Raw genomic sequence first — 15,161 nt, 5'->3', positions numbered from 1 at the left:
CTGTAACTCAGGAAGAAATATAATGTGTCAAAGGTACCCACCCTGAAGGAAAGTGTTTAATGAAAAGGGTGCCGGTGGTCACTCCATCACTTAAAAGAATCCACTCCATCCACCCATTAAGCCATAGTTCATTTTCACATGTGACAGCAATCAGAACTACAAATGAACTGAAGTAAATAAATAGAAAATGGATTGTTCTTGATTCATTCTCTTCTTCTTTATAATAATCATTCAAGATTATTCACAAATTTGCTCAAACACATCCAAAGCTTTTTTTCGAATTTTTCTATAAAATGTTGGGAGATGACTTTCCCAGGCATTTCAAATTTTAATTAAAATATTGCATACTACCTTGAGAATTTATAAAAGAGAATCTGTTTTAAGAAGCCATCTGTGGGGTGCCTGGGTGGATCAGTCAGTTAAGCAGCCAAGTCTTGGTTTCGGCTCAGGTCATGATCTCAGGGTTGTGAGATCGAGCCCCACATAGAGCTCCATGCTCAGCGGGGAGTCTGCTTGAGATTCTCTCTCCCCCTCTCTGTCTGCCCCTCCCCCCCACTTGCTCGCTATCTCTCACGCTCTCTAAAATAAATAAATAAATCTTAAAAAAAAAAAAAAGAAGCTGTTATCACCAGGTTATTTTTATAATAAAACAAAATCTTGGGGCGCCTGGGTGGCTCAGTCGTTAAGTGTCTGCCTTCAGCTCGGGTCATGATCTTGGAGTCCTGGGATCGAGCCCCGCATCGGGCTCCCTGCTCGGCAGGAAGCCTGCTTCTCCCTCTCTCACTCCCCCTGCTTGTGTTCCTTCTCTCACTGTGTCTCTCTCTATCAAATAAATAAAATCTTTAAAAAAAAAAAAAAAAAAAAAAAAAAATCTTAGGAAGAGTATACTTCAATGGACAATGGATCTAGACAACTGAAACAACAATGTTATGGGATAAAAACAAGATTAGGTTTTCCAATGTCAACATGAAAGTTGCTCAAAACCATTATTAAGAAAATATTTTTAAAATATGCTGCCTTCGATAGAAAAGCAAAGTTATTCCTTCTACTTTCCACTCCCATCACCACTGTAATTATTATACACATGCAAATGAGAACAGTGAATAAAATTCAATCCATATCTTCTAGCGACTTCACCCATCTAGGCTAACTGTTCATATTTATAAAAATCATAAAAATGTCAATTTTATAATTTGATTCATTAGTTTCATCATTTGTAGTACAGTAGCACAGACAATGAGATATGGAAGAAAGCAATGCAAATTTTTCAAAATGCCACTCATCTGACCCACTTTAAGGACTCAAATTTGAATCTTTTCCCTACATTTATATCATTCAACTTTGCTTTATTTAAAAAAAATTCCATTCAATACAATGAAAATATGCCACGTAGTTCCCAAAATATGTACCAATACTAGTTTTTTTCATTGTATTGGCATGGTGTATAATTAAAATTCAAAGTAAATGAAAATTCATATATGGAATAATATATTTTAACATATATGGACTAATCACTTGATTACTCTATTACACTGAAAAGATATTTTATTTTTTAGAAAACCAACAAAAATGCTATGTTAGCACTAATTCCCCAAAAGCCTCTGTCACTAATGTTTCAACTAGGAAAATATTGTGAACAAAACTTTTCCAATTTAACTTTAAAAACACAGAAAGCTATTAAGTGTCTATCAACAGATGAATAGAAAAAAATGTAGTTTATACATACAATGGAATATTAGTCAGCCATGGAAAGGAATGAAACTGTTATATGCTACAATATACATGAACCTTGAAAACATGTCAAGTGAAATAAGCCAGACACAAAATAATTAATATTGTATGATTCCACTTATATGGGATAGCTAGAACAGGCATAGAATTCATAAAAAGAGAACTCAAAACAGCTTACTAGGAGATGAGGGAGAAAGAAAGGAGGATACAAAGTAATTGTTTAATTGGTATAGAATTACTCTTTGGAATAATGAAAAAGATCTAGAAATAGATATTGGTGATAGTTACACAACATTGTAAATGTACTTAATGCCACTGAATTGTATGCTTAAAAATGGTTAAAATGGTAAATGTTATCAACACACTGAAATAGCAAGTGTCAATAAAAGTGAGGAAAGAAACTACCAAGAAGCAGGGATGTTTGTTCCCAAACCTGTTTTTTCTGATTGTAATTTTTATAACATAATTACATTAAGAAATAAATAAACTGACTTAATGAGAAGGAAAAAGAAAGCTGTTGCTATAAAAACTAGGTTGAATGTTTTGCATTCAATGAAAGCAAGCCATAAAAAGCTGCTGTTGAATTAGTTTTGGGTAAGACAACCATATGGCCCCCAACTTAGGATGGTTTGACTTCTGATTTCTTTACTTTAAGATGGTGTGAAAGCAATACACATTCAGCCTTACTTCGAATTTTGAACTTTGATCCTTTTCCAGCCTGGCAATATGCAGTAAGATACTCTCTCTTGACGCTGGGCAGCAGCAGGGAACTGCAGTTCCCAGTCAGCCATGTAATCACAACAGTAAACAACCAGTGCACTTAAAATCATTCTAATCCATAGAGCCATTCTGTTTTTCACTTTCATACAATATTCAATAAATTACATGAGATATTCAATACTTTATTACAAGATAAACTTTCTGTTACACGTTTTTTGCCCAGCTGTAAGCTAATGTAAGGGTTCTCTGAGCAAGTTTAAGGTCAGCTAGGCTATGATGTTAGGTAGGGTGGGTGTATTAAATACATTTTTGGAGGCACCTGGGTGGCTCAGTTGGTTAGGCATCAGACTCTTATTTCAGTTCGGGTATGATCTCAGGGTCGAGAGATCCAGTCCCAGCACCTGGTTCCATACTGGGCATGGAGCCTGCTTACAATTCTCTCTCCCTGGGCACCTGGGTGGCTCAGTGGGTTCAGCATCTGCCTTTGGCTCAGGTCATGATCTCAGGGTCCGGGGGTCCCCCGCATCAGGCTGCCTGCTCAGCAGGGAGTCTGCTTCTCCCTCTCCCTCTGCCCCTCCCCCCCAACTCATGTTCTCTCACTCACTTTGCTCTCTCTCTCTCTCAAATAACTTAAAAAAAATCCTTAAAAAAATAAAAATATTCTCTCTCTCCCTTCTCCCTTTGCCCTTCCCTCTCCTCTAAAAAAAATCTAAATGCATTTTTGACTTCGGGGATTTTTAATTTATGATGGATTCATTGAATGTAATCTCATGGTAAGCTGAAGAAGATCTATACTGGAAAAATCACATTCTGAACAAAGCTGCACTCATATTCCTTCATTAGTAGTTTTAAGTTCCTGTACCATTTCAATGAAAAAACAACTAAAAATCACGGAGGCCACATCATTGTTATAGTTTAAGGAAAAAAAGTCCAAACTCTTTCCATCTCTAACTCTAGAAAAAGGCCTTAACCATATATCAAAAGACTCACTAATGAATGACATTTATATAGTTTTTTAATGAAAATGTTTATGAACACATTTCTATTCTCAGGCCCATCAGGCTTATACTGAATTATAACAATGCCTACCTATACTCACAGAGTTGTTGAGAAGATTAAAAAATGACAGTGCACATAGAAATGCTAATTAGCATACTGTAAGACATATAAAAGTGCTTAATAAATGTTATGTATCATTATTAATTATTATTAATGGATAAAGAAGGAAGCTATTAGAAAACTATTCATTAGGATCCATGTAAAGGGAATGTTTCAGAAATGCTATAAAGATGAATTTCCAGGACAAAAAAGCCTCTTGGCGTTATAATAAAGGCTCTACATTTCTAGTTACAGATGAAAAATACTCTCTAGTCATTGGACTCTCTAGAATTGGACATCCCAGCATAAAATCCTAGACATGATACCACATGATATGATTCAGAGATCAAGCAGAATTGAAAGAGAATATTGGCTCCGTACCTTCCCAGCTATATGAACTTGGACAAGTTCCTTAACTTACAAGAGATTCCATTTTTCACCTTGAAATACCATCTCAGTGCTGTTGTGAAGACTCAATTGTGTAGCATATACAAAAAGCAACCAACATATATTTACTTGTGATGCTAATTTAGAAAGAGAATACTTAAAATATCCTTTAACTAAACACATTTTGATAAAAAAGGCTTTTCAAGATCTCTAGTTTTTCAGTCTAATAAACATCAATTATCATTATAGGGATAAAACATGTCCCATGTCATCTGAAAAGTGGAGGGAAGAACTAAGTAGATTTAGCATGAACTCTAGACACCCCTGGATAGGAGTGTCAGTCCTATCACTTACTACTTCACCTCAGATAAGTTACTTATAATCTCTCTGTAACTGCTTCCTCGTCTATAAAAAAGGATTAATACCTATCTCATAGAGTGGATGTGAATCAGAAAAGGAATTAAACATATGAAAATATAGGTAGAATATATGAATAGTGCCTGACACAAAGTAGATGCTCAATACATTCCCTAATTGACTGGGAATTAACATCACTGGGATATGTAAAGATAGATTAGATGAGACTGACATTTTCCTTTATCTTATACAAATCTAGAACCTAAAAGCACATATTTCTTTTTCTCCTTTGTGGTGAAATATATAGAACATAAAAATTGCCATTTTACTCATATTTAGGTATTTAATTCAGTGACATTAATTACATTCACAGTGTTATGCAACCATCACCATATCTATTTCCAAAACTTTACCATCACCCCAAACTCTCTACCCATTAAGCAACTCCCCATTCCCTAATTCCCCCAATCCCTGAAAACCTCTATTTATGTTACATCTCTATGAATTTGTCTATTTTAGATACTTTATATAAGTAGAATCATACTATGTTTGTTCTTTATGTCTAGCCTATTTAACTTTGCATATGTTTTCAAGGTTCATTCATGTGGTAACCTGTATCAGCATTTCGTTCCATTATATGGCTAAATAATATTCCATTACACACATATATATATTTTGTTTACTCACTCATCTCTTAATGGCCACTTGGGTTGCTTCCACACCTTGACTATTATGAATAATGTTAATATGAAAATTAATATAAATAAGTACCTATTTCAGTCACTGTTTTCAATTATGTGGGGTATATATTTAGGGTAGAATTGCTGAGTCATATGGTAATTCTGTAATCTTTTGAGGAACCACCAAAATGTTTTCCACACAGGTGCCCCATTTTACATTCCCACCAGCAATGTACAAAGTTCCAATTCCTCCATATCCAAAGCAACACTTTGTTATTTTCTGGGTTTTTTTGGTTCGTTTGGGCTTATTTATATCAGAGAAGGTGTAAAGTGGCAACTCATTGTGGTTTTGATTTGCAATTCTCTCATGACTAATGATGTTGAGTATCTTTTCATGTGCTTCTTAGCCATTTGTATGTCTTCTTTGGATAAAAGTATATTCAATTCAAGTATTTTGCTCACTTTACAATTGAGTTCTTGGGAGAGGTTTTGTTGATCTTGAGCTGTAATAGTCCTTTAGATATTCTAGATATTAAACCCTTTTCAGATATACGATTTACAAATATTTTCTTCATTTTGTGGGTTGTCTGTTCACTCTCTGAGAATATTCATCGAAACACATGTTTTTAATTTTAATCAAGTCCAGTTTATGTTTTTTACATTGTTGCCTGTCCTTCTGGTGTCATATTAAGAAATCATGACCAAATTCAAGGTCATAAAGATATATACTTATACTTTCTTTAGAATGTGAAGTGGAGCCTGAAGATGTGACAGAATTGCTGCAATCTCATGATAAAACATTAACAGATGAAGAGTTGCTTCTTATGGATAAGCAAAGAAAGTCTTAAGATGGAATCTACTCCTGGTGAAGATGCTGTGAAGGTTGTTGAAATGACAGCAAAAGTTTTAGAATATTATATAAACTTAGCTAATAAAGTAGCAGTGGGGTTTTAGAGGATTGACTCCAATTTTGAAAGAATTTCTACCGTGGGTAAAATGCTATCAAACAGCACTGCATGCTACAGAGAAATCATTCATGAAGGAAAAAGCAACTGATGCAGCAAACTTCACTACTGTCTTATTTTAAGGAACTGCCACAGCCACCCCAAAGTTAAGCAACCACCACCCTGATCAGTGCCAGCAACATCGAGGCAAAACCACCAGCAAAAAGATTATGACTCCCTGAAAGCTCAGATGATGGTTAGCACTTTTCAATAATAAAGTAGCTTTTAATTAAGGTATGTGCATTATTGTTTTAGACATAATGCTATTGCACACTTAGCAGACTACAATTTAGTGTAAGCTTAACTTTTATATGCACTGGGAAATCAAATTCATTTGACTTGCTTTATTGCAATATTGACTTTACTGCAGTGGTCTATAACCGAACCTGCAATATCTCTGAGGTTTGCTGTATAAAACCATGTCATCTGCAGACTGAGATAGTCTTACTTCTTTTCCAATTTTAATGCCTTTCATTTCTTTTTCTTGCCCAATTACTCCGGCTGGAATTTCCAAAATGGGCATCCTGGTTTTGTTCCTGAACTTAGGGGAAATTTTCAATCATTCACCACTGAGTATGGTATTAACCATAATTTTGTCATAAATGGGCTTTATTATGTTGAGGAAGTATCCTTCTATTCCTAGTTTATTGAGTGATTCTATCATGGAAAGGTACTGGAATCACCAAATGCATTTTCTATACCAATTAAGAGGATTATATTTTTCTTCCTCCATTCTAGTAATGTGGTATATTAGATTGATCAATTTTTATATGCTGAGCCACACTTGCAATCAAGGAATAAATCACTTTCAATATGCTGCTGGCTTCTGTTTGCTATTTTGTTGAGAATTTTTGCATTTATACTCATTAAGGATATTGGTCTGTAGTTGTCTTTTCTGGTAGTTCCTTGTCTGGCTTCAGAACCAGGGTTATAGGAATTACTGCTGCCTCAAACATTTTGGAAGTTTAAGGAGGAATGGTATTAACTCTTTACATGATTCAGCAAATCCACCAGAGAAGCTATCTGGTCTCTGTCTTTTCTTTGTTGGGAGGATTTGTATTACTGGTTCAATCTCCTTTACTTGTTAGAAGTCTATTCAGATTTTCTACTTCTTCTTGGGTTGGTTTTTGTAATTTGTGTATTTCTAGGAATTTGCCCATTTCATCTAGGCTCTCCAGTTTGTTGGTGTGTAATTGCTCATCATTTTCTAGAACCCTTTTTATTTCTATAAAGTTGGTGGTAATGTTCATGCTTAAATTTCTGATTTAGTAAGTTGAGTCTTCCCTCTTTTTTTCTTAGACTACTTAAAGGTTTGTCATTTTTGTTAATATTTTCAGAAAAACTAGTTGTGGTCTTACCCATTTTCTCTATAGTTGTTCCTTTTCCTACTTCATTTATCTCTGCTCTGATCATTATTACCTTCCTTCTGCTAACTTTGGGTTTAGTTTGCTCTTCTTTTTCAAGTTCCTTCAGGTATACATTTAGGTTACTAATTTCAGATTTTTCTTCCTTTAAAAGTTTTTTCGGTTATCTTAGATTTTTCTTCCTTTGTAATGTAAGCTTTCACAGCCATGAATTTCCCTCTGAGCACTGCTTTTGCTGCATCTCATAACTTTTGGTATATTGCATCCTAATTTTCATTCACGTCAAGGTATTTTCCAATTTCTCTTATGATTTCCTCTATGACCCACTGATTGTGTAAGAGTATGTTGTTTAATTTCCACATATTTACATATTTTTGAGTTTTCCTTTTGTTACTGATTTCTAGATTTGTTTCCTTGTGATCACAGAAGACACTTGCATGATTTTAATGTTTTTGAACTTATTAACACTTGTTTTGTGGTCCAAATATGGTCTAATCTTGAAAATGTTCCATGTGCCCTTGAGGCACATGGGTGGCTCAGTTGTTAAGCATCTGCCTTCGGCTCAGGTTATGATCCCAGGGTCCTGGGATCGAGCCCCACATCAGGCTCCCTGCTCTGCGGGGAGCCTGCAGAGAGCCTGCTTCTCCTTCTCCCACTCCTCCTGCTTGTGTTCCCTCTCTTGCTGTGTATCTCTCTGTCAAATAAATAAATAAAATCTTTAAAAAAAAAATGTTCCATGTGCCCTTGAAAAGGATATATATTCTGTTGTACAGTGTATTAATATGTCTGTTTTAGGTATAATTGGTTTAGAGCATTGTTCAAGTCCTCTATTTCTTTGTTGATCTTCAGTCTGATTGTTCTATTCATCACTGAAATGCAGTATTAAAGTCTCCAATTATTAATGGAGAACTACTACCTATCACTCCCTTCAAATCTTTCCATTTTTGCTTCATATATTACACTCTGTTGTTAAGTACATATATGCTTATAATTGTTCCATCTTCCTGAGGAATTGAAGCCTGCATCAATATATAACAAACTTTTTTGACTTAAAATGGATTTTTTTCTGATAATACGGCTACTCCAGCTCTCTTTGGTTTTTAGCATTTGAATGGAATATCTTTTTCCATCCTTTTACTTTCAACCTCATTTTGTCTGTATCTAAAATGAGACTCTTGGGGCACCTAGGTGGCTCAGTCGGTTAGGAGTCTTCCTTCGGCTTAGGTCATGATACTGGAGTACCGGGATCGAGCCCCGTGTCAGGTCCCCACTCAGTGGGGAGTCTGCTTCTCCCTCTGACCCTCCCACTTCTCGTGCTCTCTCTCTCAAATAAATATTTTTATGAAAATAAAAATATCAAGATTTCAAGGTGGTATTTCACAAAGAACATATTGTTCAGCTAAGAACAGTCTGATATTTAGGTGTTTCACCTAAGTTTGAGAAACATTGTTAAGTAGAATGCAATACTTAAAATACTAAAATTTAGATCCATTAGAACTCCAAATTGAAATACTTTATGTAACTACTTTTAAAAACATACAGAACTCAAAAATACATTTCATGTATTTGCTAAAGTCAATTAAAATTATAACTATTATGATGGAAATATAAAGACGTTATCATAAATACATGTATACCATTCTAAAACATTTGTCAGTTTTTACTAACAGAAGAGGGAAAAAAAAAAAACCCAAAACCCTGCAACTTTAGCTGCAGGATCAACCATTCAATCAAATGCTATGTTTGAGTAAAAAAAGAAAAAATAATCCCAGGAAAATCCATCAATCATGAACAGTTCCATTCTAGGTCTTGTGAAACATTATATAATATTTCTAAATTGTTAGTTCACTAAAACTATAGCATATTCCACAGCATACCTCATCAAACATCAATGGGACGTGAAATAAATTTACTGAGTGGGTCAAGCCAACATTTACATAACATAATAGTATAGAACAGAAAATATTAATGTATACTGTATATAATGCTATGTATCGCTTCACAAAACTTTTATTCTATTTTATGTATATATGAAGGCCATTCTCTACTATACCACAACACTATTCTATCAGAAAAAAGAAGCTAAAATAGGACACACCCTGCTATAGTACATAATACATTGAGCATAAGAAAGTATTATGTATAGGAAAATATACTGCAATGAGGTTCCTATGTAATTACTTAACATACTTTAATTACTTAAGAAAGTTACTTATGGATGAAAAAGATTTAGACTGTTTTACTACTTTTATCAGATTACCTCATATATAACTAATTTATAATTCAGAAACCATGAAAATCTGAAGCAAACATCTAATTTATCATAAATTAATGGGTTTCAAAATAACCTTACATTCTAGGGAAGATTTAACTTAATTAATCTCAAAGTTGTAAAGATAAGATAAATTCATGATATTTGACTGGCATATTTAAGTCTAGCTCCTTAAAGGACTTTTTATTTTCCCTTTATTTCAACCATAACTATGGATCTTATTCTTATAGGAACACCCTTAACATTCTGCTCAACTGTTACCTATTCATATTATATCATATTTAAATATACAACAGATTTAGTCCATTTAATAAATACACAGACCTTTAAAAATGTTTCACTGTGAAGTATAATTTGCTGGGACATTTCTACCATAAAAAAATCGTACCATGTCAATAAAATTTATAATTTCCCCATTAAAGATTATTTTGTTCTAATACATTTAAGAACCTCATAGTACAGGGCACCTGGGTGGCTCAGTCGGTTAAGTGTCTGCCTTCGGCTCAGGTCATGTTCTCAGAGTCCTGGGATTAAGCCCCGGCATAGGGCTCCCTGCTCAGTGGGGAATCTGCTTCTCCCTCTCCCTCTGCTCCTCCCCTGCTCATGGTGTGCTCTCTCTCTCTCAAATAAATAAATAAAATCTTTAAAAAAAAAAAAAAGAACTTCATGCTGCTAGTGAGTAATCCTATATATAAAAGAAATGGATCAGGACAAATATTAAAACAAGTAACACTGTTACTGCACAATTTCCCTTTACAGACAGAACAGGCTCCCATATACATTTTAGCACTCTTAATATATAAATTGGACTGACACACCCAGTACTTTTTAGGACAGAATATTCTCAAATTTCATCTAATACTGAGCTTCCAATTAATTCATACATAGTGTTTAAATTTAGGGCTCTTCAATTTCTTTCTTTATTTATTTATTTTTTTTTAAAGATTTATTTATTTGACAGAGAGCGACACAGCGAGAGAGGGAACACAAGCAGGGGGATTGGGAGAGGGAGAAGCAGGCTTCCTGCTGAGCAGGGAGCCCGATGCGGGGCTCGATCCCAGGACCCTGGGATCATGACCTGAGCCAAAGGCAGACACTTAACGACTGAGCCACCCAGGCGCCCCTTCAATTTCTTTCTAAGTTCATTACAGATCATAAGATTTAAATCTAGGCCTTTACTGATATTCTGCTTTTATTGGGAAATGTCAGAACTGCACCCCAATTCTGAATTTAAACATTAATCCTGACAAAGTTCTTGAATGAAATTATTAATTCTTTCTTCCAAAAATTTTTGCCAAAGGAACAGTAGGTAGAATGGCAAATGTGCATGGCCTCTGCCCTCACAGAGCAGGCCCCTTTATTCAAGGTCTTTTAGAGCAGGTCTACTGGAGTGGAAAAGTTTAAAGATGGAAGTGATTTTGAAGAATCCAGGCTTTATATCCCAACTCCATCATTTGCTAAACATTAGGCAAGTTAACCTCTCCAAGCCTTAATTTCTTCCTTTATAAAATGAGTTTAATACCAACTATTTCACAAAGTTATTTCAAGGGTTAAATGTTAAAATACAGTAAGTGCCTAGTACAATAGTAGGAACATAACTAAATATTCACAAATTCAGGGCCTGGCACTGGAATCCATTCAATATTCACTGAATGAATAATCCACTCTGAGACAAGAAATCTTAAACGCCATTTCCAAATGAAGTGCATCAAAGAAAAAAATACATATAACAGTATTTTTAATACAAGTATTTTTTTTAAATATAGGTAATTACCACCTTTTACTTCATTTTATACTCTTTAATTTGGACTTCCATTTATGCCTTAAAACATACATTTTAAAGCACATAAGTGTATCTTCTAGTAACACAAAAGGGGAATTAAAAGTTAATTTTTACAATCTCATGCTGACCCGAACTGCACACTACTGGTACCTAAAGCAAAATTTGGTATAAAATTTAAGTAACAAAAGAATTAATAAATGGCTTGTCACAGAAGTTCAGGCACTCACTACAAAACACAACAAAGCTAACTTATCAATTATAACCATGACATTCTAGTTCACTAAAACAAACATTCATGGGTACAAAGAAAAAAAAAAAAAAGATGGCTTATTTTAGTCTCTGTGCATTATTTTTAACATAATAATCTTTTAAAGTGTAGCTTCAAGCAAACATTTTGAGTTAATCAGAGTAAAATCATTTTACAGATGCTAAAATTTACCTGTTTGAGTCCTTCATCAGTAAGTTTGTCCTGGTTGCCTACATGAACTTTCTGAAGTAAAGGACAATGAGAGGCAACCGCAATAATAGAAGTGTCAGAAAGCTGTTTACACCTGTAGGCTGTATACCTAAGAAGTCCAGGACACTTAAATGCTAAAACACATACGCCAGTATCAGACATACTGCGACAATCAGAAATGTTGATTTCAATTATATTCTGACTTCTTGATGCAATTTTTTCCAATAATTCATCAGTGACCTATGAGAGAAAAAAAGCAATAAATTTAAACTTTTGTTACAAGTAGGAAACTTACTTTCCTTTCTTTTATTAAATTTTCCCTAATAAATAATATAATAGCACAATCAAAAGAAAACCTTCTTATTTAATATTAAACATAACAAGGACTGTGGTATAATATAAAATACATACTTGGTCTTTCTTCCAGTTCCTGGAACAGAGTTCCTAAAACTCTTGGAATTTCCTGAATAAGAGGAGTGTCTTTTCTTATTCATAACAAGCCCCTTCTGACCACACAGGAGTTTATACTAATGAAATAACTTAAGTTGAGGCTTCCCGATAGCTTCAGGATGGGGTCTGGTCACCAGAAAGACCAAACAGCATGTGATTAGAGGGTGGCAACTTTCAACCCCAAACCCTGACTTCCTCGGAGGGTAGGGGAGGTAGAGATTGGGTTATAAAAACTCTTAAACATTGAGATTTGACGAGCTTCTGGGTTGGTGAACACCTTAAAGTGCTGGGAGGGTGACATGCCCACAGACTGAACAGAAGTGCCACATCTTCTCCTCCACTTATCTTGTCCTATGCATCTTTTCCATCTGGCCAGTCTTGAGTTGTATCCTTTACAATAAACCAGTAAACCTAAGTATTTTCCTGAGTTCTGTAAGTCATTCTGGCAAATTATCAAACCTGAGGAAAGGGTCAAGGGAACTCCTGAATTAAGAGCTGGTCAGTGAGAAGTACAGGTGACTCCTGGGACTTGTGACTGGCCTATGAAGTGGAGACAGGCTTACGGGACTAAACCAATAACCTGAGAGGCTTTGCACTAACCCCAGGAGTTAGTTTCAGAATTGAACTGAATTGTTGGACACCCAGGTGTTATCAGAGAATTTGTTAGAATGAAAAAAACTCCACACATTTGGTGTCAGAAGTGCTGTCAAAAAACACCAAGCAAGAACGTATGTGTTAGTTTTCATTAGAAGCCTAAAGATCTATCCTTATTAGGAAAGTTACTTTAACTTCAAACTCACCAAAAAATCCACATAAACAAAACTGTATTGAGATTTTAAATGTTCTGTTCTCTATTTTTAGCCCAGCAAATAGTGTATCAGTCATCATGCTATATGAATCGTAACTTATTATACCTAATCAAATTAAATGATACCTACCACAAAATATAAATTTTAATTGTTTTACTACTTATTTCAGAATACTACCTCATACAACGAATTCATAGCTTAGCAAATATATCATTTTGTTTATCAGCACACGAAAGATTACATACAAATGTCCATATCAAATAGCTCTTAATCAGAAAACTCAAAACATATTTAAATATAAGTAAACTTAAAATTCATGTGGTTAAAAACTCACATGGCCATCTGAATTTTAAACATAATTTTTAAAAAATCAACCTCTACATATTCCCTACCCAATCATGGAATGAATAAATCACAGGGATGAAAGGTACAGTACTGGGAATATAGTCAATGGTGTGGCAATAGCACTGTATGGTGATGAGCGCAGCAGAACATACAGAATTGTCTAAGCACTATGTTGTACACCTGAAACTAACGTAACATTGTGCATCAAGTAAACGTTAACAAAAAAATAAAAAGAAAAAAGAAAACAAAGTTAATACTATTCAAGTCCCTTGAGTACAAATAATGGTGAAAGAAAATGCACATGATGAAATTTAGAACAGCAGAAGGAAAGAACTGGAGTGTTCAGAAGCGCTAAGAGCCAAGGTTGCAACTACCTTTATGCTTGTTGGAAAAAGCAAAAAAAAATGCAGACAGTTACCTTCAAAGCTAAAACTATGACATACCTCTCCTTTTATTTTTTTTTTTTTCCATCTCCAGACCTAACTACCAGTAGGGGCGAAAAGCTATTCTTAGTCTGAGTTTAAAACAAATAGCTCAGATATCCAAGACTAATGAAGTAAAGAGCCAATGTATTATTTCACATTACCTCTTTCCACTCAACCAGCAACAACTAACTAAATACTCACCATTTTCTTAGACGCAAATTTCATGGACCCAGGCAGGGAAATTACTAACTCTGTAATTATTTCAACTTCTAACCAACTAGGCAGAAAAACAAAAAGGAAACTTACATACAAATGCTCAGGAATTTGCTTATTTTGTTTAAAGTGTATGAGTTACACACACACACACACACACACACACACACACACACACAAACTACCAGTGGTGTGCTGAAGTTGGCTTATACGAACTTACAAGAGCCTGTAATGTATACCTCTTTCCAAATCAGTGACATCCCTGCATTCAGTAGTATCACATTGGTAGCCTGAAATTGGCCATGGTGGGAGAATTTGCACCACAAAAACTAGCAAATACTATAATACACAGCTAGTTGTTCAGGATGTACCAGCACACCACTACCTAAAAATATCATGGAAGAATTTAGAGCAGGTTCAGTACTCCAATAAAATCCTATTCTTATTGGATAATTTTATGTATTTCCAATGCCAAGTACTAACAACCAGGTCTAAAAGAAGAATCCAACAATTCCAACAAATTGTTTGCAATAAATACTACTAACTCTACCTTTTTTCCTAATCTATGCCACCATATAAACACACTAGGATGCCAGGCAATAAGGAGGACTGGAAAATTAAAACAAGATATCTTAACCCATTTTGCTTCTATTTCTTCAACTATAACAACTGTATATTTATACTATTCACCTATAACAACAGTATAGGAATACTATTAATAGTGCAATAATATATTAAAAGGAATAATAATTGTATCAACTCATGACATTGTTAGAAGGATCAAATGCTTTAGTATGTGTAAAGCCCACAGAACAGTATATAGCATATCAGTAGTACTATATAAACATTTGCCATCGTTTTCTATTAAACTAATATTAATGATACAACCCCCCCCCCAAAAAAGGCAAAAAGTTTAATAACTTTCTTTGAAGGTAATGAAAAAAGGGAGAAGATATGAAGAGGACTTAGACAAAGATTAAGAAGCAACCCAAAATTACCAATCCACATTAAAAAATACCTTCTTTACCACAAGAACCTAGCTTAACATAATTCACACACAAAAAAT

The 15,161-nt window shown here is 34.5% G+C and overlaps 1 protein-coding gene across 3 annotated transcripts in view; it reads right to left on the bottom strand.

Annotated features, from left to right (window-relative positions):
- The window catches only part of FBXL17 (F-box and leucine rich repeat protein 17), a 510,677-nt gene that overhangs the window by 474,910 nt on the left and 20,606 nt on the right, over positions 1-15,161 (bottom strand). For all 3 annotated transcript variants that reach the window (XM_078066952.1, XM_078066951.1, XM_078066950.1), the window contains exon 3: positions 11,836-12,093. In XM_078066952.1, the coding sequence (XP_077923078.1) occupies positions 11,836-12,093 (258 nt within the window). The remainder of the gene's footprint in view (positions 1-11,835; positions 12,094-15,161) is intronic.

Source organism: Halichoerus grypus, chromosome 2, assembly GCF_964656455.1.
Source record: "Halichoerus grypus chromosome 2, mHalGry1.hap1.1, whole genome shotgun sequence".
In the NCBI taxonomy this organism is placed as follows: domain Eukaryota; kingdom Metazoa; phylum Chordata; class Mammalia; order Carnivora; family Phocidae; genus Halichoerus; species Halichoerus grypus.
Note: the sequence above shows the minus strand (reverse complement) of the source record. Positions and strands in the feature narration are given on the sequence as shown.